The sequence below is a fragment of the Anopheles merus genome, chromosome 3R, assembly GCF_017562075.2.
Source record: "Anopheles merus strain MAF chromosome 3R, AmerM5.1, whole genome shotgun sequence".
In the NCBI taxonomy this organism is placed as follows: domain Eukaryota; kingdom Metazoa; phylum Arthropoda; class Insecta; order Diptera; family Culicidae; genus Anopheles; species Anopheles merus.
The window spans coordinates 28,287,663-28,312,598 of NC_054084.1; the positions used below are offsets into that span (position 1 = coordinate 28,287,663).

At 43.7% G+C, this 24,936-nt stretch overlaps 2 protein-coding genes across 2 annotated transcripts; both read left to right on the plus strand.

Annotated features, from left to right (window-relative positions):
* Positions 1-376: 376 nt before the first annotated feature.
* Positions 377-2,664, plus strand: LOC121595862. The gene is made up of 2 exons (XM_041920178.1): positions 377-1,020; positions 1,124-2,664. The coding sequence occupies exons 1-2, from the start codon at positions 979-981 to the stop codon at positions 1,577-1,579; spliced, it is 498 nt and encodes a 165-aa protein (XP_041776112.1). The 5' UTR covers positions 377-978; the 3' UTR covers positions 1,580-2,664.
* Positions 2,665-16,199: 13,535 nt separating this feature from the next.
* On the plus strand, positions 16,200-17,412 carry LOC121596496 (fibrinogen C domain-containing protein 1-like). Its single transcript, XM_041921521.1, has one exon. It carries the CDS (start codon positions 16,225-16,227, stop codon positions 17,167-17,169), a length of 945 nt encoding a protein of 314 aa, XP_041777455.1. The 5' UTR covers positions 16,200-16,224; the 3' UTR covers positions 17,170-17,412.
* Positions 17,413-24,936: the final 7,524 nt, after the last annotated feature.

The window sequence follows — 24,936 nt, forward strand, 5'->3', positions numbered from 1 at the left end:
GATAACCTGCCCCGTCTGCAGCAACAAATAGCCCACGGGGCCCCCAACAGAACTCGAGGGCTTCTCGTGCTTCTCGATTTTTGACGCCTGACATTCCCCCACCCGGTTCGCGTCCTTGCGTCCTAAGGCAAAGTTTATGGCTTGCCTCCTCCCCAAAGAACAATATAAAATCCCCCGTCCGCCCCCTCCCCACAACCGCAAGCAGAAAAACGTTCCAGGTAGTTGGCAGGTGGCAGGCAAACTACAGTTTGTTTATTTAGGAAGTGTCCGCCACCATTCCAACCCCTTTCCGGTGAAAGGTGAAAGGAAGAGACGGAGAGTTTTGGGGTGGGGAAGGGGCGGGAGAGGGTGTTCCGAGTCATAAGCGTTTCCGGAGCCCGGGCTCCGGCCCGGGTTGCCGTAGCCAAAACCGGTTAATTATCGTAGGCTGTTTGTCACGCTTAGTTGCGACGGGATGGCCTAGAAAGGTCGGCATCGCACACAGGTGAAGCCACCAAAATGTCTCTCTTTGTGTGTGTGTGTGTGTGTGTGTGTGTGTGTGTGTGTGTGTGTTTGCCTGTTTGTGTGATGGAAGACCATGCAATGCAATGCCTTTCTTATCCGCTGTGTTCAACGACGAACGGCCTCAAACGGGTGGTATGGTGTGAAATCGCGCCTGTGACGCAAGTGGTTAATACCGGTGAGAATTTCCCCATCCTCTTCCCCGCTCGGTTGTGGTTTGCTTGTCCTGTGCATTTCGATGGACAGTGTCTGTATATGTGTGTGTATGCTGCATAACACTGCACAGTTCATGTCACACTTGTGTCCCGAATACACAAGCTTAGCCTAAGCGACGTTAAATATTTGCTCTGTTTAAAAAAGTTTTTATCTTACCACCGACACACACACACACACATACCTACAACCATCAGCAAAGGTGTGACATTAAAGCGATACCACTAGACACACACACACACACGCAGTATCATCCTTAGTTGCATGCGGTTTGGATGGGGGGAAAGGCACCCAGAAAGACAGCCGGTAAGCAGTGAAACAAATCACACCACAAACACAACAAATCCGACCTTCTCGGCAAGCAGGCAACAAAAACAAAAAACACCGACACATCTCCGTTCTCCCGAAGGACTCGTCAGGAACGTTCAAGTTGGTAGCAGCAGTAGCAGCAGAAGCAGCAGCAGGAGTAGCATCAGCAAGGGAGCCAGTGTTTGGTTCCGTGTTCTGTGAAAACTGCAACAAGCAGCCGGGCCAACTTCGGTCTTCGGCCCGGGCGGAATGGCTTTGCAAAACGCTGACGCATAGCCCCGGCTCCGATCGAGTGACTTTCAGGTGGCGGCGTGAGGATGATGGCAAACACGATGGCGAAACGATATTTACGCTGCGTTTTGTGCGCACCGCACCGCACCACAACTCCCCGACCGCAGCGACCGCCACCGTCGGAAGCGTAAAGAAGCACCGAGGGCCGGAAATATCATCCTCCTTTTGCCTGCAGGATGCGCACCGGAAATGTCAACCGAGCCGCTCCCGTTCAGCTGCAGCAACGGGTCGACGAGAGGCACTCACACACACACACACACAGTGAGACATCGAGTACGCAAGCATGCGGAATGCGCCATCACGATGCGTTTTTCGGTCGTTCCGTATGGCACGTACCTTCCGGGAAAGGCTAGAAATGTGCTAGAAATAGCAAATCAACTCGCCCCTTACGCCTGCCTGTCCGCCTGCACACGGAGACACGGACGGTTCAGATAAGCGATGAAAAATATTCATTTTATAATAATTTATTATGTGATTATGCATTTAAGTACTGGCGCTGGCAGGCTAGCGCGCGCTACGGTGCCACAACGGCCACATTTCAGCCCGTCCCGAATGCCGCCCGGATCGCCGCTCTCGCTGGATGAGGTGACACGGTGGCAGCAGAAGCACTAGTAGTAGTAGTAGTAGTAGTCGTCGTTGTCATCGTCCGCTGACAGGCACCATCTCGACCGTGGCTGAGAAGCTTCGCAACGCAAACTATCTTTCTTCCGTGACGGTGACAGCGAACACTCGAAAGCCCGGAGTGGGCTGCAGGAGGGTGAAGTATGACAGCATGAAAGTATTAAAATTAACATTTTCCAAGACGCATCCACAGCCCACCCGAAGATGATGCGGGCGCGGGCGAGTAGCGCAATCTGCATTCGATATGGCGGAGCTGGCGGACAAGAATTTCATCAAACACGCTTTTTAACTAAGTTTAATTTTCTTTCCTCGCCAGCTTTCGACCGGAAGAGTGCGCACCTTACAGGGCAAGGGGGCGGGCTTGAACGTTGAGCGGCGCGCTTATCTTTTCCCTTGTTTGTGCTGCACTCGTCGAGAAAAGAATGATAAATTAAGGGCTGATGGGGTTAATAAAGGAGCCACACTAGTGTTGCCGATGGATTTGTTGAGTTATTTGCAAACAATTGTCTAGAATATAAAACAAGCGAATCACATTGAATTGATATCAGCGAACAGGCATACCAATTATCAAACAAATCCAGGCCTAAATGTAAGAAAAATTGCCTGTACATACCTTCAGGCGCTTACCATTGTAGCAAACGTGTGACCTTTGTTTTAGCCAAGTGTTTAAAGTTTATTTTCATTAAAATGATGTTTCTTATCTACTATATTTGATCAATTTTATTTCATGGATGTTACAAAGGTAATTTCAATCCAAAATCGAACAATAAAAAAAATTAATTATTATTTTGCATACCTTCAGGCGTATTGCGCAGTCTTCAGAGTTTAATGTTTTCCAAATGAATTTATAATGCTTTATCCGTTGCATCGTCATCTTTGTCGCTAAAAGCAAACATAATTACCATTTTCTATCTGTTCTTTCTGTAAATGCATCTTTTTTAGCCCTTAAAACCTTACTTTTATAATTAAGCCGGTTTCTTCAGCACAATTTCACTCCGATCTGTCAAACACCATCCAAATCAATAATCGTTTGTCTCATCCAGTGTGTTTCCTTTGTGTAGGCTCTATATTTTTGCGGCTGTAACCCCACCTCAACCCCGATCGTGTTGAGATTATGAATAATTCAAAGCAAACGTTCACGCCTACCAAACCAGCGTTACCAATTAAGCAAATCGACGTGCGTTTGCCGACAAGAAACGAAACCCGAACCGATCACTAGCTAGGAATCGCAAACACCGCCCCACGCTACCGGCAGCTACTACGGTGCGAAAACTTTTCCAACCTCACATTCAGCCTACCCGCCAGCAATCTATCGTCATCTATACACGCTGTATCGCGTGCCGCGTGGGAATCCCATCACGACCCACTTTCTGTGCTTCATTTCAATCTGCCCACTTCGCCCCCGATTGGTAAGTCTTTTGCTGGAGATAAGCCGGAAGGAGCGCGGCGGAGTGTTCAATTCATTAAACAATCGTTAATGGATAGTTTTCCTTGTTCGCATGACATTCGCCCGGAGGCTTCTATTGATAGTTATTTATGCCATCGCCAATCAAATGCTAGCCGGTAGCGATGGAACAGTATGAAAATAAATTGACCATTCTTCTGTTTAGCTTCGTTCTTAGTGACGATGCAAATGTAAATGAATGGGAATTTAATTGATTTAAAGTGTTTATGTACATAAAGCCATGAACGGAAATCAACTGACAGCGATAGAACGTTGATAAATAGCAATGGAAGCTTTATAAAACAACTCCCAATTTTAACAGCAGCAACGACAAATTGTTAAAGATATCGAACTATTTAAAAAAGTTTACCGTTTTAGGATTGTATGAAAACTTTGTAACCTTTATCATTTCTAATGAAAAAAATCACTCCCGCTGCCTCCATTCTAGTTTCGCAGTTCATTTAGAAGTTAGAGCCGTGCAACTAAACATGTAAAGACAATTTCACGCCTGAAAAAATAGTCAAAATCATCATGGCTGAAACAGCAAACGCCTAAATGTATGTACCCAGCGGTCAACCTATGTGATGCGTTGAAATTCAATGAAATGCCAAAATTTTCACGCGCCCACACATAGCGTTAACATATTCGCCGTGAAACTTATTGTTTTTGTATAGACCTGTCATCGAATATCATCGAAAGTCATCGAATTTGGCACCACGCTTCATGGCGCGACGCTATGCCTGGTTGCACGATAAAAGATTTAGTGATGATGATTGCATAAAGGCAGGCGGAATGCAATTAGATATGTTGTTTTCAACTGAACAACATTTTAGCATTTTAATATCGGAGCAAACAAAAGCAATATTCTTTTAAAATGCAACAATTTTTTTCATTCAACATCAAACAGATTTGATAACGTTGGCCCAGTTTGTTGGTTTATTTTTGTTACCTACATATTTCAAAGCATCATGCTCTACATTTCCTCGTACCACCCTGCGTAACCTCGAGCCACTCAAGCTTATCAATCATTCAAGCCCCTTTTAACCCTTTACGCGCCTGCTACTTTCCCAAGCTCTCACACACATAAACTTCAAAGTTGCAAAACACAATTAACGCTCGCAAAAACGACACCTTTCATGACGTGCCGCACCCATGCTTTGGCACACACTCGATCACAGCTGGGTCGGTAAAGTGATAACTAAACTTGTTTTTCCTGCACCAGCGTGAGTCCGTGCTTTCCGGGAAGGAGCCATCACCCCGAAAGCCTATCAAATGTCAATGACACGTTGCGCTACGGAAGACGGTAACCCCTCGCAGCAAGTGGTCAATCTTTGTAATCAAAAAGTTCACCAGACGCTGTTGCAACATGACGAAGGGTCTAGCATAGGAAAACACTGTACCCTTGTGCCCTATTTGCTACCGTCCCCCACGCCGTAAGCGTAAGTATAATCATAACGGAGCCGATTTACGGTGCAAGAAAGAAAACGAGCTTTTTTTGGGCACTCAACATTGGAAAGAGTTGCAAAAGTTATGGATTGATTTCCGAAAACATCAAACCTGCGTGACGGCCGCTTGACGACATCAAATCTTATAAATCCGCCCACTTCGCCGGTGGGACAAAGGAAAAGGTAACCACCGGACCGGAGCCGGCAGAAAAAATTGCCCGCATCGTCGAGAGTCGCACCGTTCTACCGTCGTGGGTTCAAAATTGACCAAGTCCTCCAATCCTTGGATGTATTTTTTCGTCTTCTTTTCTTTTTTCTCTATAATCCTTCTCACCAGGAATCGGACGAAACCCTTATCAGAGCAAGAAGCGGGTTTTGAGAAGGGTTGCGCATTCGCCCGGCCACAATCTACCATAGGTTCGCTTTTATTGGGTCGACCCGTCCATCGGGTGAATTCATTTCACATCGACCCAACAACCTTGCAGACGAATACTGCGTGGGCTGACTTTTTTTTCAGTTCGTTACAGCATCCCTTTCCGCCTGAATGTTTGCTGTGAAAATAACGATTAACGATGTACGACGACACATCGCTGGTACAGGTAAACCGCGACCGAACGCAACCGAACGAAAGGGGCCGGCTGGGGCCGGTTGGATACTCAGCCGGGGGTGAAGATTTTCCACAGATTTACCTCAAAACCGTAACCGAATCGACTGGCGATGTTAACGATTTTACCTGCAGCATATTTTCGTAGTTGGGGTGTGAGTGCGAAAAAGATTCGAAAGGGCAATCCCTTCTGCTCCGACTCCCGCTGTCCACACATACTCACACACTTACAGTACCTACAGAAACGTAAGGGGTTTTGGGTCGGTTTTTGGGGACCTTTCCGCGTTCCTGAAAACCAAATGTCAACGAACTTTTCTATCAGTGTTGACACTTTGTGACGACTTATGACGCGTACGTGCACGCTGATGATATGATTTATGCATCCAGCTGATGCCGATGCAAAGACTTTTGGAACTTTTTTTGGTATCGTGTGTGAGTGTGTCTGTAAAAAGGGTGAGAGAGCAGCGCATTGGACATTTTTTTACCACAAACTTAACACCAGCTCATGTTTCAGTTTGCAACTTCGGTCCCGAACCGGAACGCTCAGAAAATGGGAAAGGATTCACATTCAACACCGAAGGAGACACACACACCAAAAAAAACCAGGACAAGAAATGGAACGGAAAATATAACTTCACTTCTCTCTCTCGCTCTCTCTTTCTCCTTCCCATCGCTTAAATCAAATTTGGCATCATCAATCATTCGTGCTTCGTGACACAAACGGGGTAGATTGACTTTTTTTAACTCACGCCAAGCGAGTCACTGCTGCCAGCTATCAGCGATAAGGTAGTTTGAATGATGTTTTAAGTTCGTTTGAGCGCATTTGTCCAGCGCTTTAAACGTAGCATTTGCGTGCAACTTTAAACCTGAAAAACAGAAATGAGCTATTACCATTTACGGCTCAACGGAATGGACTGACGCGATTGATGTTTTTGTTCGAACATTTTCCTCTGAGAAATAAAATATTTTTTTCTATATGGCCAGCATTTGGTTATGGTAACAATCGTTTATTTCACTTGAATTCAGTTTATTTTGAATTTCGAAAGATACAAATAAATATAATTGCAATCAAACTCTCAATAAATACAGCATCATTTACAGATAATAAATGCTAATAATGGAAATTGTCAGCCTGAAGTTATGCAATGCACCTGACAAAACCTACATAGTAAGATCATTAATGTAAAAATCATGTTAATCACAAGCAGTTTAAAGAGGTTTCAAGTGTATTACATTATGAAATGCATAGTTAAACTGTATGATGGAAGGGAAGTGAACGTTGCAATGTAATTTAAAAAATTAATAATAGTTTTAATAGAAAAATACATGAATGAGGGATGAAAAATGAAGGATTTTATGAAGATTATTCCGATTTTTAATGCATCTTCTATCTTTTGAGTATTTCACTGGCATTCAAAATTACAATCAACTGAAGTAAACACATACAATTTTTTTTCTATTTTCTCCTCATCATACTCAAACGCTGATATAATCTGCATGGAAATTTACATAATAAACGATCCACAAATACAAACGTCAAGATAACGATCAACCATCTCTGATTGAAAATAAAACCATACATGCCTTAAGAAGACAAAAAATCATCTTTATTAATTCCGGGATCAAATCTCACTGGGCACAATATTCTATTTTGCTCATATTGAACATTCTAGACCACGGTCTTGCTTACCATTTGGGATAGCTTCCGAAACGAAAGCAGCCCAGACACCCGGTGGCTATTGGAATTCATTATTTTATTCATTGAGTCCTCTCAATGAGCAAAAACAAACACATACGCCCTTACAGAAAAAAAAACAACACACACTAAAATTAAGCATGCTTTCTTTTCTTACCCCAATAAACAAATCCCTAGGCTGGATGAAATTGCAATGTTTGTGTTTCTGTGCCGCACTGTGTTTACATTCTTTCTCTAGTCCAGTTTCGTTCCAGTGATCTCGAAGTGAAGACTGAAACGGTAAAGCTTTGTGACTGAAATGGGAAAACGACACTAAGAGCAGGAAAACCAAACACTCTCGAGCAGGATAAGCGTTGGACAAACTTATTTTCCATTCCCTGCTGGACGGGAGGTCAGGCCCCGCAAGGGCCAAGCCCTTGGAGACCTTTGCCTATTGTGTGTTTACAAATATCGCTGTCGTGTGGGTTTGATCTGGCTACAAATATCGCTTGCACGGGAAGGTTGATCGAAATTGAGTAACTGATCGCTTTTTTTTAGATATTTGCATGATGTACGTCATGTTACCGCAAAAAAGAAAGCTTTAAAGTGCTTTTGCACAAAATTGAACACAGTGTTGCATACACTTAGGCGCTTTTACTAGAATTTGATCGCTACGAGAAATTCTTTTGCCGATGAAATTATATATTGTACTTAACTGTTGTGAGGTTTTTTGTTTTGTTTTATAGATTTTTCATTTTAATCAAAAGTCAAAAAGCTCCAGCAACAATGGCACAAACAGGTGCAATACAGGGCACATCACATGCTCCCCTGAGCAACAACTTTTCCACGCTTCATTCTCATCAACTATCCGTCCCGTGATTGAACTGTGTAGCTTTGCTTCCCAGTCCTCGCTGTAAACCATTGCACTTTTGCTCGTGTTCAGCCACGTATGTGACACCGACAGACAGCATCTAATCAATGTGCATGAACAGAATATTCCTTTACTCTACATTTCTCCCCAGACGAACACGCTACGAGAAAATTGAGTACGAGGCGAACAATTTGGAAAGCTGGCAGTGAGATGAGGCGGGGTTGATGTCATATTTTTTGCTCTCTTCAGTTTCTACTCATTTTCCCATTTTCGAATGGTCCAATGATGAACTTTCAAGGCGTAACTAGCACAAAAAAAAACAACAACACAACCCTTACATACATTACACTGTGCGCTGGCAAAAAGTTGACAATTTGATCAAACATGGCAGCACCAATCCCCCTTCGCCCCGTCAGACTTTCAGCTCGGAGCGTTACAAAAGCGACCCTTTCAGTAAGCCACTGCGTGTCTTATCAAAGGTGACATCCTCTTTTTGCTACTCAAGGCGAAACCCCAGACTGCGATCACTGCATCACTCCATCATCATGCACTCCCGGCACCGGCAAACAAATACGTGATTCAATTTCATGGCAACATTTGGAGTTTTACTCCTTCCCTTTTTTATTTCCCTGCCCCTTTTTAGGCGAGGGTGGGATGAGATGCTTTAGGATGTTCGGTCGGTGAAGAGTAGAATCGAAAAGTCCTTCAATTGATCGAACTCAATTTTTCCTAGACAAAGTTTTTCCGCCCGCCCACTTCTTCCGGCGTTCATTCTAAATGCTTTCCAGCTTGTCGTGGAATTGAGTGGAGGGCGTTTGCTCTTTCTCTCTGCATCTCTCTCACCCTCTCTCTCACACACAAACTTTCTCTCGGTTTCATATCCACATACGGATACTCTCGCTAGTCCCAAAAGCCTTTTTAGTTGAAATATGTAAAACACAAACTCACAAAACAACGAATGGTTTAAATGGAAATCTTAAATAAAGGCATGCTTGATTCCTTTCCAAAGAAGATCGAGCAAATGGGAAGCCTTTCCCAGTGCCTTTTTTACTCGCATTCGAACGTACTTCCCAAATCCATCCGAACGGCTCTATTTTAAACTTCACCGTGCTCGTGCTTCCCTCTGCGACTGATGAGTAAGCGACATTTTGCCATTTTGTGCTGGGGCTTTGCGTCTTCAATGGCTTCTAGTTTGGTACAATTGATCCAATCTCGGTTTGCACTATCCACTATTCGATTGGCATAATAACGCCCAGCAACGTCTTTCTTTTTCAATTGGTTCAGAAGCGTCTAGGAAGTCTATTTTAAAGAAGTCTAGCCGGGAGATGAGTCTTTCATTCAAATTACTCCTAATTTAATCTTATTCCGCTTCCACTTGAATCGATTTATACGAAATCTCATTCAGTGCCGGTTCGAAAGCACACCGTAGGAAGTTTGCCGGGGAAAAAAAAGCAAACCAATTTCACTATAAAGGGCCGATACGATGTGGGGTTTTTTTATTTCCTACAGATTCTCCGCCCTACTTTTTTTTGGTTTCTTTTACTCCCAGAAATGGTGGATTTTCCCAAACGCAACCAAAAACCCTGGTCGCAAATCGAATTGAATTCCACCGCTTCGATGATTATCGATGGCGGCAGCAAAATTGGTCGATCGACGGCAGCCAGCCCACCTTATTATTATCGGCTGTAGTGGAACTACTTTGCGCCAAACAACACTTCAGACCCGCGGGCTTCCCTGTATTTTCCATAATCGGGTTTTTTCCCCTGCTGCGCTTAGCTGAATTGCTGGAAATGCTCCACTCCAATTACTAAACGAGCGATTTGACGGGCATGGCAGGCAATTCACCGTCGGCTCATTAGAGCCACTTCCGCTTGTCCCCGAATCGGTTGCGCCGCTGCAGATACAAACTTTTTCCCCCGTTTTCGTTTCCCACCGCACATGCAAACGGAGCCACTCGAACAGTGTAGGAGGCGAATGAGCTACCGGGCAAATGGAAGGTTTATTCATCCAATTAGTTTATTGATATAGAGATTTCGCAGAACGCTATTCACGCTGCTATCATTAGGGCCACTCACAGCGCAAAGAAGCACAAAACTCTCTAACCGGCTATTAATGCAAGCCTCTTCTCGCCCCATCTCCCGGGCCCTCGCCCGTCTGCCAGAAGCACAATACTGGCCTCAGCTACCGGTGCGGAATTAACGGGAGGTCCATGCACCGGCTAAAAGAGCAGCCACCAATAATGATCAGCCGCATCAAGTGTGTGCATCACCGAGAGGAATGCTGCAGGGATTATTTAACAAATCATTAGCGTGTGGCGTTGGAGCGGTTTGGTTTGTGAGCGTGCGATAAAAACGCCCGCTAACTGGAATCGGTTAATGATGATGCACTTGATGCAACGGTGGCACATTTGTGGCACGAGCTGAATAGATGCACTTCGTGCAACAGTTCTGCGTATTCAGAGTTATTGCGAAATGGTAGAGCAGAGTGAACACTGTAAAAAATCGGGAAAGCATTTGCATTTTTTTCCCCCAAATTGCAAAGGGATTTGTATATGGAGTTTGGACAAAATGGAATCCCAAGTTTCATATATTTTCGATGCTTGCTATTTTTTATAAAGCTTATTGGCTTTTGGAAGCTATATACAAGTTTTTGTTAAAGTAAAGTTCATCAATATTCTATGAATTGTTTAAAACTAAGCTTTTTTTCTTTTTTTATTCATTTCTTCAAGGTAATTGAATCAAAAGCAGATATCTACGGACGCACTATTGGTATGGTCGCTAGTATTTTAAAACGTACCATTCCTTTTGATTTATTTTGCTGTTTCTGGTCGTTTGATGAGCTTCATGATGGTTCTGATGATTGACTATTCCTGACTAGTTTGGGCAGTGGGATAAATGCTGTACTGTCGGTTGCTGTAGGATTGCTTTCGTTTGACCTGCATTTAATTAAAAGTACTAACATGCAAGAAGGCCAACATAAATGGAAATGTTGCGAACAACTTCAAAAAGAAGTATTCTTAAATTGCTCGGATACAGAAGATGACTGATAGGAATCAGACCAATGTTTTTTTTTTTATTACTCAAAGGCTGAATTTTACTACAGTGCTGAAACTACAGTGCTGGTTATTCAAAATCGGACATATGAATTTCGATCGTTCTTCCAGAAATGAAGACTTGTTTCATTAGCTCCCTATTATTTTCTTGAAAAAGATTTTTTTTTGTTCTCATTTCACAGTTCCGTGTAGGATTAGAGTATCGGACGCACACTGCACAGTTTATATGACATTTTATAAGTCTAGGAAATTGATACAGAAATCGCATAGCAAAACAGGTCAATACCCAGCAATATATCCACAACAAAATGAAAATAGTTTAACAGGCTAATGAGCTAAATGCCGGGAAATAAATAATAATGAGTGTACAAATAACTTAACAGGCTAGCAAAAAGCATAAAATTAAGAAATAATACTTAACACATTTTGTCTTATAAAATGTTCAATACTTTAAACATTTTATCCGGCAAGGTATTTTTTTTACAGTCAGTTCTACAAGTTCTGTTTTTTGCACGAAATCAATATAATATAATTAATATCTTCATTGTAACATTTCATAGAAATTCACTAAATTAAATCAATTTATTTATTTTTGAAGCGATGCAAAATGCGCTCAATCGAACACAAGCTGAAATTATTCGTGAGAATGCCAGTATTACAAAGTATTTTCCTACTATTTCCCACCCTTGTCCACAGCTGAAAGAAATGGCTTTGATACATACATTACTGGATACACCGAGCACTCAACAAGTAGCCAGACCATTCCGTTTTCAATCAAAATTTCCTTAAAACAAGTCGTTACGTGCACCACAGTCGCTAGACTGTCGTCTGGCAAAAGTAAATATTTCTGGCAACGACCACTTCAACAATCGACTCATTTTGTAAGTGTATATGTGTGTGTTAGTGTGTGTTGGTCGTGTTATTCATACACACAACCCCATCTTACAAAATCCCTACACCGGCACACTGTGACTCACGGCCCACTTACTTACTGTACCAAATCTTGCCAAAGCGCTCTTATCCAGCCCGCACCACCGACAGAATGTGAAGTGAAAAGCCACCAGCTACTACCACGCGATCACAAACCGTCGCATTACTTCTCGCACTGAGAAAATATTTGCTCCGCCAACAACATCCTACCCCACCCCCGACCACCCCAGACCAACGGCTGGGAAGATTTATTTCTGATAAACACCTCATCAATTCAATCAACACATAAATTCGGCCACTCGGCACCGTAGGTCATGAGTGTGAGCAAAGCCAGTAGGCCACTCCAACACCGCCAAGATGATGCGAGGATTTCCAAACTCATCCCCGAGGGCTTAGGAGTAACGAGTCCGTTCGTACGTACGTTCGATCGTGTGCCCGGGCTTTGGTGTGGCATGTCCGAATGAACGAACGCTGCACGCGGAACAACTGGCAGCGGTGGCCGGATTAACGTTGACAGGAGCGTCAAGCGAAATGTGTGGGAGCCACAGTGCTCTCGAAAAACAAGGACATCCCGCTGGTAACCACCGTCTAGCGCCGGGAAGAAAAGTCGGGGATTAAGAGACACACAGGATGAGGTAACCCAGTTAACGACTTTTACCGGACATACGTCACGTCGGTTACGTGAAGATGCTTGGTTTTTGTTTTCTTGGAGCCGGTGCAGGGATCGATGAAAACAACCGTTCTGCACCTAATCAATGACTAGATCACGATCTGGGCCGGTATGGAGTACGGTTCTTGGAAATTCCTGGACAAATTTGATGCAAGATAACGTAACGATGTAAGTAAGCTATCCTCCGGCAACGTTCTTGCCCACGTTCTAATGCATGCAAGAAGGCTTGTGTGCACCGTGTGCCACACTCTCGAGCAGACAGCTTCCTTCTTTAACTTTCTGCAAGTGATACGGTATGTGTTACTAGTTACTAGCTTTACAAATTGATTTTCCATTGTTTCCTAAAGAAAAGCTGCCTGCTGGACCTGTGTTGACGAGCATATATTTCTCCCATTAGTGGCAGTGCCCAACAGTAAGTGCCCCTGCGGGCAAAGGCACCCACACACACACACATCGATTGAAGACCGTACATTCATCTTGTATAAAGCATGCAGCAGTAGCAGCAGCGTAGCACATGTTTATCGAAAAGATTATGAAACTTCCACCGTACCGCACGCAGCTCCTCAGCTGTACACATCACCACATCCTGACCATCGGGCAACTACTGCATCATAACTGGCGTCACCGGATGTCGAGGATGGAGTAACCGGCGGTTTACGGGGGTTCACAAAAGTTCCCCCGAACCAGTTCGTGCTCCGGGGTACGCCCAACAGCTCGGTGTTGAAGTTTCCTCTAAACCGAAAGATCAACGCACACCATCGACGTTTACCGTTTCGGTGGAAGAAGCGGTCTTGGGCATTAGATGCCGCACACGAAACAGATGCACACACACATACACACACAGTTTGGCCGGTCGCAGCCTGGAGAACCCCATTTCTTTGGGGACGAAGTTTTCCAAAGTCAACATCGAGTCGGGTTAAACCCGGTTCACTCTCCCGGTGCGCCGGAACCATTAGCGAATAACGATGGGGCTTGGAAGTAGTAGCCAAACCGTCTCACACGCCCAAGCGTCTGTAGCTACCGACCTGCGGCAGGACTGACCTAAAAAAATGGCGCACAGATCTTGTATAAATTTGCGGATGAGCTTTTTCCATTAAACTTTCATAAAACCGATCTAATAAAGATGGACAAAGTTGGGTTTGGTACTGGTGCCGTCTGTATGGCAGCCCCACCCATCTGGTCTGCAGTAAAACCGCGCACACCGGACATACACATGCACGACACGAGGGCCGGAGATGCCGTGCACATCAAATTATCCCGCCAGAAACGTACATGATACTTGGCCGGAGCGAGATTGTGAGCGGCTACGGCCCTACGGCTACACTTCGCGTGCATTAACAATATCAAATCCTTGCGATCCATCGCAAAGTCAAAGTTTTTAAGCTCCACAGGAGCGTCCCCCATAGGGGACGATAGTGTCCCCGGGGCTCGGGAGTGTTTACCGTTACACTTCCGCATTACAGCCCGGCCAAGCACTGGACGAAGTGCTGCGGCTATCTCGTGCTCATCATCAGCGATGGCTGCGATTGCTGCTGTCGCCGGCTTAGCGAACTCTCGGTCCCGTTTGTGCTGATGATCATCGGACTGGGGCTTATGCATGGGGGAGCCGGAAAATCCGGACAGCCCGTCTCTCTCTCTCTCTCTCTCTCTCTCTCTCTCTCTCTCGCTCTCTCTCTCCCTCTCTCTTGTCGGCAGCAGAGTTTCTGCCTTCATCGCGTCCGGAGTCTGTTAAACCCGGCCAAATGACTTCCCGCCGATCCGATGCGAACTTTTATGATTGGATTTCACATGCACCAGCTGCAGTCAATGGTGAAAAGGGATGCACTGTTCAAATAGCGAACTGCCCGTCATCGTACGCAAAACTCGCTGCCCTTCATTTGCGCCGAGGATGAAAGTGCATCTAAGGGTTGTTTTTTTTTGCGTCAAACAGCGAGGGAAAGTTTTACTCGCTAGGCAGTAAAGCTAACGAAAAAAGCAAACCGGTCCACCGTCAACAAGTTGCACATTCCGTGCACGCAAACTAGCGGCCCATTCGCCGTGTAACACTGAGTGTCAACAATCCGTTTCAGCTCACATTCCTGGCGCCGGCAGGGGCAAGGGCTCACCCGTTAATATGTCGTTAAAGTGAGCAACGCATTTTCGGTGCATGTTGCTTCTACCCCCTTTTTTGATTTGGTCTCTTCATTTGCCAATTTGGCATAATTGTGAAAGTTAGAACAAGTCGGTGGACGGGAACGATAAATGTGGGATTTACATTTCCAACCGAATGTGACAGAGTTTTTGAGAGGATGTGCTTAGTGCTTTAGATAAAACTCAGTCATGCCGAGATGGAAACGATAAGAGTTTAATTGGAACCGGGGTAGAGAAACATTATTATGATGAAATTATTATCGGCTTTCGTGATTTGGGTCGACCAACGACCAACAGTGCATAATGTTCTCCTAAACCAGGGGTCTCCAAACTTTTCAGATTGCAAGCCGCATTGCTACACAAAATAATTTTTGAGGGCCATTTTAACGATACTTTTTGCTAATGGGACATTCTTTAAAACTCATTTTGACAATAAAGTTATCAAAGTTCATCAAATTTCTTGGAAGCTTCATATAGTTGTTAAAAAACCAAAGTTAAAAATTTGATGAAATCCATCCATATAATAAGCTTTTAATAATAAGTCTTTTTAGGCCATTCACAAGGCCAGAGGGCGCATGGTAGGCTTAAATTGAGGTGGTAAGATGGCGTGGAGGCGTCCACCAATAAGGCCGGGATAACGGATTGGCAGACGAAGACGCGAGTCCATGAGCGGTTGTAGCGCCGGATAAGTAAAGATGTAAGTTTGGTAGCGGCCTAGGGTAGCGGCTATATGGTTACAATGCAATGCATGACGATAGACGAGAAAGAGAGAAGATCTTAGTTTGTTTGTATGCCTGCTGCTGATGCCACAATCAGTTTGGGGTTTTCTTCCTTTATCTGCAATCAGAGGTGTCTTCCGACTGCCTGTGCCCTTGCTAGGCTTCACCACCGTATGAACATACAGTCTGTTCCCGAGTTACGCAGTTCTCGACCTACGCGGATTTGGAGATACGCGGGTTTCTAAATGTGACAGATCAAATTTCAAACCAGTACAATTTGCCGTAAGTTCAGTATATCATAATTTTCTGCACGAATCACATCAAATAAATGATAAAGTGCATAAAAGTACTAGTAGTTTAATCAAAAACTCCGAGCGAATCGATAGTATTTTGGGCGAAAAACGTGAAATTCGACATACGCGGATTCCTCGTGAACGCTTAAACCGCGTATTTCGGGAACAGACTGCATATGTAAACAAAAAAGAACATTACGATTTGCAAAAATACTCACGGCACTCGCTGATAAGACCGTCATCATCTTTTCAGTGCACGTTTTGTTGAATATTGGAATTCCCACGGCACTGATAAGTGTGCAGTAGTAGAATTCTGCTCGATTTATTCGCTTCCAACAATTATTGATAAGCGTAACGTTTGAGATTATGCTGCTGCTTCTGTTTAAAAGCATCCTGCATAGCCCGTCGTTATTCAGTACCATCTTTTGAGAGTAAAGTCTTTGGCGATAGCTCAACATGTTCGCGCATAATGTGATCGTGCTCCTAGCTCTGGCGCTTTGTTCAACGACCATAGTGCGCGGTACAGAAACAAATGGCACAAATACGTTCACCGAGTTTGCGTTCGGGATAATCTCAAACAAACTGCAAACCCTGCAGAAACAGCTGTCCGAGATGGAGTTCGCCATGAAGCAGACGAATGAAAAGCAAACGACGCTGTTAGCTCGACTCGACCAAATCAACATCGACCACGAACGGATGCGGAAGGAGATCCAGCAGTTGGCATCAAAGAAAGATTTAGATCTGTTTATGATCAATTCGGGCATAAATCTTCGCAGCGTCTCGTTTCCATCGTGCAAGAAGAATCCATCGAAGCGATCGGGCAAGTACATCATGCAGCCTACCGAGAAGGATGAACCGTTTCTGGGATATTGTGAACAAACGGCGTACGGCGGAGGTTGGCTTGTGTTCCAGTATCGTTACGATGGATCGGTGGACTTTTACCGCAACTGGACTGAGTATCGGAACGGGTTCGGCAGCATGGATGGAGAGTTTTGGCTCGGCCTTGAGCACTTGCATCGGATGACCTCGGCCGCAAAGCACGAGTTGCTAGTGGAGCTGAAGGACTTCGATGGAAGCTACATGTACGCGTCGTATGCTGAGTTCGCGATCGGCAGTGAGGTGGACCAATATCCTTTAACGAAGCTGGGATCCTATACAGGAAATGCCAATGACTCGTTGTTAGTCCACAAAGGCAAGAAATTTTCTACCAAGGATCGGGAAGGCTCGTCAAATTCAAGTTGCGCCATACACTATAAGGGAGCATGGTGGTACAGCAAATGTTACGATTCAAATCTTAATGGAGTTTATAGGAACAGTGAGAATGCAGAAAATATTGTTTGGGGCAATTACAAGCTGAAAGTAGGATTGGCATTCTCAAGAATGATGATTCGCGAGGTATGATGTGTCATTTTATTCAAATTTTTTAAAAATCATGGTTAAGTCGCCCACTTGTGCACGTCATGACCGTCAGGGGTTCAAGCCTCAGATGGACCGTCCCCGCGTAGCAATGACTGGCTATTCGGCTGCCTGATACTGAATAAGTCTCGCAGGCCCGTATAAACCGGCATGACCGCTTAGGTCGTTACGCTAACAAGAAGAAGAAGCAAAATGGATCACAAACATCCACTCCAAGGTCAAGTGGTGTTGCACGGCTGATTGTTATAAGCTCGTGTTGTATTTGTAAAAATAAATGATTATATATTTCTAGTACATTGATATACCTACTAGTAGGCCAGTGTTAACAGCCAGTTTTTCAACTGAATGTAAATTCTTATCAAAAGATTTTATGCCCGTCCGTATTATCCGTCCGTCCGGCACCAATTATATAAAATATTACTAACGTTGAAAAAAGATGCTCAAGATGCTGTCCCGAAGTACCGAACACCTCGCGTGACAACCGAACGATCCTCGCAGACCGGTCGTTCTCAGGCACTCACGGCTCGTTAACTGTAGCAAGAGTGGTTTAGCGAGCGCGTGAGTGGCTGGCTGCATTATTTCATATAACCATAGAGAAAGAAAGGTTTCTTGCACGGTGTGCTTCAAAATAAATATATACATATATTTTTTTATTTCGGCGGATGAAGATCCAACAGGAAGCCATCGACAAAACAAATTATTAAAACATAAATGTCGATTATGAGATCAATTAGGTGCTGAAACGGTTTATGATACACACCGTTTGTAATTATGCAAATGCATCATATTGCGTTATCGCTAGCTACCGCTGCTATCATGGCAAACAACTGGCTTATTCAACGTTCAACGCAACCAATTTTTAGCACCGTGAGGATACAATTCGTAACACAATCCTGTGTTGAACTGATTTCACAACTCGATTCCATTGCATTGAACATTGCAAGTGCAATGGAGTTGTTGTACATTTAGTGGTGTTAGTGTTAGTGGGCCGGTCTGGTGGTACAGTCGTCAACTCGAACGACTTAACAACATGCCCGTCATGGGTTCAAGCCCCGAATAGACCGTGCCCCCATACGTAGGACTGACTATCCTGCTATGGTAACAATAAGTCACTGAAAGCCAAGCTCTCTTCACTAGTGGGTACAGGCAGGCCTTGACCGGCAGCGGTTGTTGTGCCAAAAGAAGAAGCGGTGTTAGTAAAATTGAAAAAAAGTCATGTACTTAAACTACACAACGAATAGTTCCACTTGTTGTGTAATTTTGACGTTCTGATCGGTTGCGTTACGAACGAAAAGACACAAACCGACAAAGTGTAATCATAAAGACTTATGCCAATGCGAAACAATCAGTTATTGTTTATTTCATTCTTTTTTTTTTTTTGTTCCGTTGGCAGTAATACTTTGCTGCTACAGGGTTGGATCTAGACATGGGCAAACTGATTCTTTGAGACGAATGGAGTGAGCTGGCTCTTTTGCTTACTGCGAAACACGAGTGAGCGGTGCAGGGCACGTGAACGATGAGAGCAACAATTTCCCGTGCGATTGTTATCACTCTTATGTTTCATGTGCTACGCCGCTTAGCACATACCGTTCTCGTTCTCGCTTTCCTACCTCATTCGTTCACGAGAGAATCACTGAGCGTCAGATACAAAGCTGAACGGTGAGCTATGCCGCTATGCGAATTCATATGACACGGCGCTCAACACTCTGGGCGCTTGCATTTTGTATTAGCTTTCTACGGAGCACACAGTACCAGATAAAAGAGCGATGAGAGCGTTTCATTGGCTTACGATCGTTCACTCTCTTTCCGATCCTCACATACGATGCCGCTTCGGCAATATGCGCTCTCTCTTTCTTCTCGCTGCAATAAGCTCTGCTGAGAGTTTCCGAGAGACCAATCACAGAGAAGGAGAGTGAACAAAACTGTGATTCCAAAACGAGCCACACATCGCCCAGTGTGTTGAAGTGTTAAAGGCGCCTAAATATATGCCCGTTGAGCAATGCTATTCTACTAGCCATTTCGTCGAACTTTTTAAACAGATTTTGCCACAATAATTTTACGCTTTTTCATTGTTTTGTTTGCCTGTACTAAACTTTCTAATGATAAATTAATTTTATGAACCTTTGACAGTTGCAGATTTTATTATTTATTTTCCTCTTTTTCTCATAACTAGGGTAACTGTACTAGTATTCGGCAGTGTACCTGTTTTCGGCAGGGTAACTAAAAACGTGTAATTTCACAAAAATGCGTAAAAAATAGTCTCCACAAATAATTGTTAAATAGAGATATAGTCATTTGTTCTTCATATACGAAGTATCACTTCATTCCTTTGCAAATTTTTCAAAATATAAAACAAAATGTGCGAAGTTCACAATTTTTCGGCCGATTTAGTGTCAGCCAACAGTTCGGCAGATTTCATTATTATGAGAACCAGAGCACTAACACAATGAAAGTGTGGTTTTTATGAAAGATTATATGCCTGCAGCAGTTATTATAGCCCGCTTGGAATTTTAAAATCACGAAAAACAAGTTATTTTTCTCTTTAAATGCTGCCGAAAATAGGTACACGGTAAATGTTGATTTTTGACAGATCAATGCTGTGGGCTCTTGCCGAAACTTGAAACAATAAAACGTTTGATTTGACTGAATATTGATTTATAACTTGATCAGAACACTACAACGCGTGTGTCGAAACATAAAACCACATTTCTTGTATCAAATTTCACCAATATCACTATAAATAATCCAATAACTTGAGAGAAAAACAATGATTTGTGAGCCAGTCGGAGCCGTACTCTATAGCCGTCAGTCAGCCTCATTTTTCCAGTGCCTTTGTTTGTAACTCAAATCAAAATAACTGTAAAAATTTACAGCAAAATGCCCAAAATGGGCAACATAAAATTAATAATTTAAGTACTTTTCAACACCAAGCTTAGGAAAGTGAGCGTGTAAAACTGTTTTAAACATTTTTGTCTATCTATTGGCATTGATTAAAACATTTACCGACCCATTTTCGCGTTGCCGAAAATAGGAGCACAGCCTGCCGAAAATATAACCAAACTGCCGAAAATAGGAACAAAAATAGTGTTGGCATTTTCACGAACAACTCTAAAAAATACATTTAAATCGCCAAATAAACAATAGCACAACGTAATGCGATAGTTTATCGTCCATAATAATGTCATTTTCAAGAAAAATAGTTAACATTGTAAGTGTACGAGCTGTTTTAGTGATACTGCTTCACTAACCTGCCCAATACTGGTACATTTACCCAATAATACAAATTCTAGCCTCATATAAATTTAGATAAATTCATTTGCCGGAAGTTGTACTTTAATAACAGTTTAAGTACAACGCACAATTTTAACACAAAACATTGCGTTCCTTATAGCTTTAAAGATTTCATTGTATTACATAAGATTTAAGTTACATTTCAAAATGTTTATTTCATTTCATTTATACAATTAAATGATTAAACACGTTATTTAAGATCTTTAATTTATTGAAAACAACCACATTTCGTATTGAAATAATAATGATCATTAATTTATAATCTTTCATTGCCTAAACCCGTATCTCATACATCATATTTTCTCAAAATCCTAGCTGAAACTAGAATTACATTCTCAATATCTAAAGCCATACGCTTTTGACGCAGCTGTCGTCTCGTTGCAAACCACATACACCGAACCATAGATACACCAGGCGCACTCAAAAGTCCCCTTCGCCCGCGATAGTTTCCGCCTGCAACATACTGTGGTTCGTTTTACAACGTATCACAAACCAACGCTGCCGAAGCGATGAAGCAAACGATACGAACAGCCAACACGGTACTGTCCCACCACCGGTACCGAAATCGTCTTAAACTTTACGACACCTTCCGTGCCAATCTGGTACAGGGTGTGCACTCCTCTACTCGCTCCCAAGCTCTCAGCCGGCTGTGACGCAGATGGTAATTTGGCCAACCGTGAGCAACCGCCAGCACCCCCCCGGACGATCGAGCGCGTCAAAAAACCCATCATACAATTTGTAGCCCATAAAAGCAACACGGTCTTCTCGATTTTCCCCCTCTCTGTCCAGGATTCATGCGATTTTTTTTTTGTTATTCGCAAAAGTGTACCCAGCGGCACAATGTCTCGAGCGAAACCAACTGACAAACTACCAACAGGTGTGCCGTTCCGCAGGTTGCTTTGTGAACCGGAAACCGACGACATAAACGCGTCTCCTCGGAACGCTTTTGTTGCCCAATGTGCTGTACGTGTGTGTGTGTGTGTGAGTGCGCGCGTTCCATGGGTGCCAGTCAACCAGTCAGGCCTGCCAGCGGCCTAACGATACCGGTGACGGAGCCGCTCGTCAAACTGGAAGCTATTTTTGGTTTATAGCATTACGGTTGTCAAACGGTAGAAAGATGATGCTCGTAAAAAAAAACGCCCCGCCGAACCTCAAAGCCGTCACCGTTTACATCGGTTGAGCGTGAGGCACTGGGCGTCTCCATTCGCACGCTTTTGGTGGGGCTAAAGGCGCTGCCGTCGGAACGCGAATATCGCTCCGAAGTTACAGATCGATGAGAATAAATCAAGCAAAAATCGTGGCTCACGGTGATTAAGATTCTGCACAATTGAGCTGCATGGCAACGAGACAGACGGTAGACGCCATTTAGATTATGGAAGCATCGTTTGCTTTGATGGGGCAGTTTAGGGAAGGAAGAGAATTAAATTATCATCTCTGCTGAGCGGCATGGTAACGGTGGAAGCTGTGAGCTGTGCTAAATGCAATACAATGAGCAGGAAATGTGTTGTAAAAGGGTTTATTTTAACCCAAGGACAATTTTGACAGCCGTTTGTCGACATGAGAGTTACATTTTGCATTGTCAAGCGATTAGTAGAAGCTCTTGTAAAAAATTAAAAAATCAACTCTCTTGAAGCACACCTTTCAAAAACAACCTTTTCAACCAAGACATTTACAGATAAATCAAACAAAAAAAGAAGCTCTTTTCCACTCAGGAACGAATTAAACCGTAAGGCAAACTCCGCATCCACACAAACTAAGCGTACCGTAAGCAACGCTGTAACCCGAAAACGGCTCGATCACTCTAATTGTTTGAACAAGCTTCCCCTTAAAAGCCGCAACCGCAAATCGCTCGCACCAAATGCAAACGCCGGCACGGAGAAGATTCGACCGCACTGTTTACCGTTTATTCAACTTGCGCCAACACAAACACGCCACGCAAACTTTCCTCAAAAAATCAATAATTAAAGTACAATCAACAATTAGGCTCGTTTCGCGGAAGTTGCGCACAGCGCACAGCGGAAGTAAAAACAACCGGAGCCCGCAGCCCACAAACACACTTCCCCCGCTGTTGAAGCTTTCAAACAGCCATTTTCGTTCGAACAGCGAATTCCGTTTCTGGCCGCACGGGGGCTTTCCTCTGCCTAAAATAGCAATAATAACATCCACAGCCCTGTCTCTCGACCAGGTTTGACTTTCGGTTCGGTGCGGCCGTGTCACACGACTCGACCGTAAATAAAATATTTATCTTTTCATTTTATGCTAATCATTTTAAAATTGCAAATTCATGTCATTTGCAGCGTGCAGTTCGAGGACATGGGGAGGGGGAGAGGAAGTGGGGCAGCTGCGCTTCCTATCAGTAGTGGTGCAACCATTTTGAGGACGGTGTTGTTTTTACCGCCCGAGAGTGCACCGCACATTCATGTCCGATATTGAAACGGTAGATACTGTTTTTGTTCGTTTCTCGAATCTTCGTCGCATTTTCCGGTATTTCCAGCAGTTGCCACGGCGTGCTTAATGAACGATAAAAGAGAAAAGAACCGATAGGATAAAATGCAATTTTCCTGCAGGATTGCACACCCGCCACTCGCCCAACGCCTTTCCGCCAAATAGTGTGCCGTTATGAAACTTTCCAGGTATCGGTAATTACTGTTCTTTCTGCTCGATGAGCTCGATTTTGCACATAACTTCTCAATCGCAACGATTTACTTTACCCTCAACTTTGCAAGCGTACCATTATCGCACAACTGGCGCGATGGCAACGGGTTAAAAATATTGCCTTCTTGGAACCATTGGACACAGTTTGAAAAACTCCGGCTGAACGTAATGAATTGCAGTAATTGAAAGAAACCCATCGGCTGCTTTTAATCAGTATGCAAATTTCGGGTTTTAATTTTCAGCTCGTTCGAAGTACAGCTCGCTGCAAATGGTTCGCATAAAGTTGATCGCATTGGTAGGGGCTGCACACTCTGCTGAGACAGCGTTGGAAACTTTACTAAAAAGAGGTTTGTTTGTAGTACAATTAAGGGCACGCGTGTGTCACGGCAGGCAAACACGAGACGCCCGGCTCAACAGTGGCTTTGATCCATCCATCAGCACCCTTCAGCAGCGGAACATACATCCATCCATCCATTCAGCCAGCCAGCCAGCCAGCCATCCATCAGTCCCCAGTGGCAATCGAATTTTCTTGTCAAGAGTTTTAGAACTTATGCCTCGATCGGGCCGTTGTCGTCGTGGTGGATGAAATTGAATCGCACCACGAACGTCACAGCCCCGGGTCGGAACGCACTCAGAAAACTGTGTATCGAAAACGATATTCCCTGCACCCTGAGCGTCACTGCACTGTGTCGGGACGATTGTTGTACTGTGCCACTGGGATTGATTCAAAATTGGTGACCACGAGCACTAGAGTGGTTGAGCGAACGTTTGGAAATAATTATTTTTCAAATTTTTTTTCTTTCGTGGTATCTTTCAGTCTATTTAGTATTTGAATGTAGCTTAAAATACAACAAAAGAAAAAAAATATTTTACCTTAAAAAATAATAATAATATTGATAAAAATAATAATGTTATTTTGTGAACATTTGGTGTTTTTCAAGTATAAACTGGCTACATCATCATTTATATCGTTAGGAAAAGAAAAAAAATCAAAAACGCCACACAATTGATTTTAAGGGAAGGTTAAGGGAAGTTCAAGGCGCCTGCTTAAGGGAAATTGCTCGAAGCCCCAATTTTAGAATTCAAAAATGTTATTTGGGAAATGTTAGTTGGGTTGGATATAGTTATGCTTTTGTGTTTCGGAATAAAATAATACATTGCATATCTTTAGGCTTTTATATCGAATACGCCTAAAGTTATGCAATTTGCTTATCATTTATATTTATTGTTTTTATCAATAAAATCAGTGTTTAAAAATGGTTCAATTTTCGTTCAAATTTAATGCGAAAGGGGGAAAAACGCTGAAAACATATTTTTGCATTATCCTTCGTTGAAACTATACCACTTCAACCGTTCTAGTGCTCCACAGGGACCCAAAGCGCAGCACTCGCACCGTTTCTCGGCAGCTGACAACAGTTTCCCGGCGCAAGCGGGGCAAGATAAATGTTTCAGAAAATTAAACAAGTTTCTAAACATAAACACACACACAAACGCGCGCTCGCATGAACCATGTCTTTCCTGAGCTGCCCAAAACTTGCACGCAGGCCCAAACTTCCACCGAGCGAAACACATTCACCCGCTGGTGGCAAAGAAAATATCGTCCCCGGTTTGTTTTGATGCAACCGTTCGGCTGATCGAAAGTGGCTACACAACGAGAGTGGTTTTGCCTCGGATTGAATTTGGTTAGACCCCAGCCACCTCGCTTTGCCTTTCCTTGCTTTTTAGAGCAGGGCCTGGGCCTGCTACCGAGCAGATGCAATTTCAAGCCGCTCCATCTCCACGGAAACGAAGGCAGTCGAACGCGCG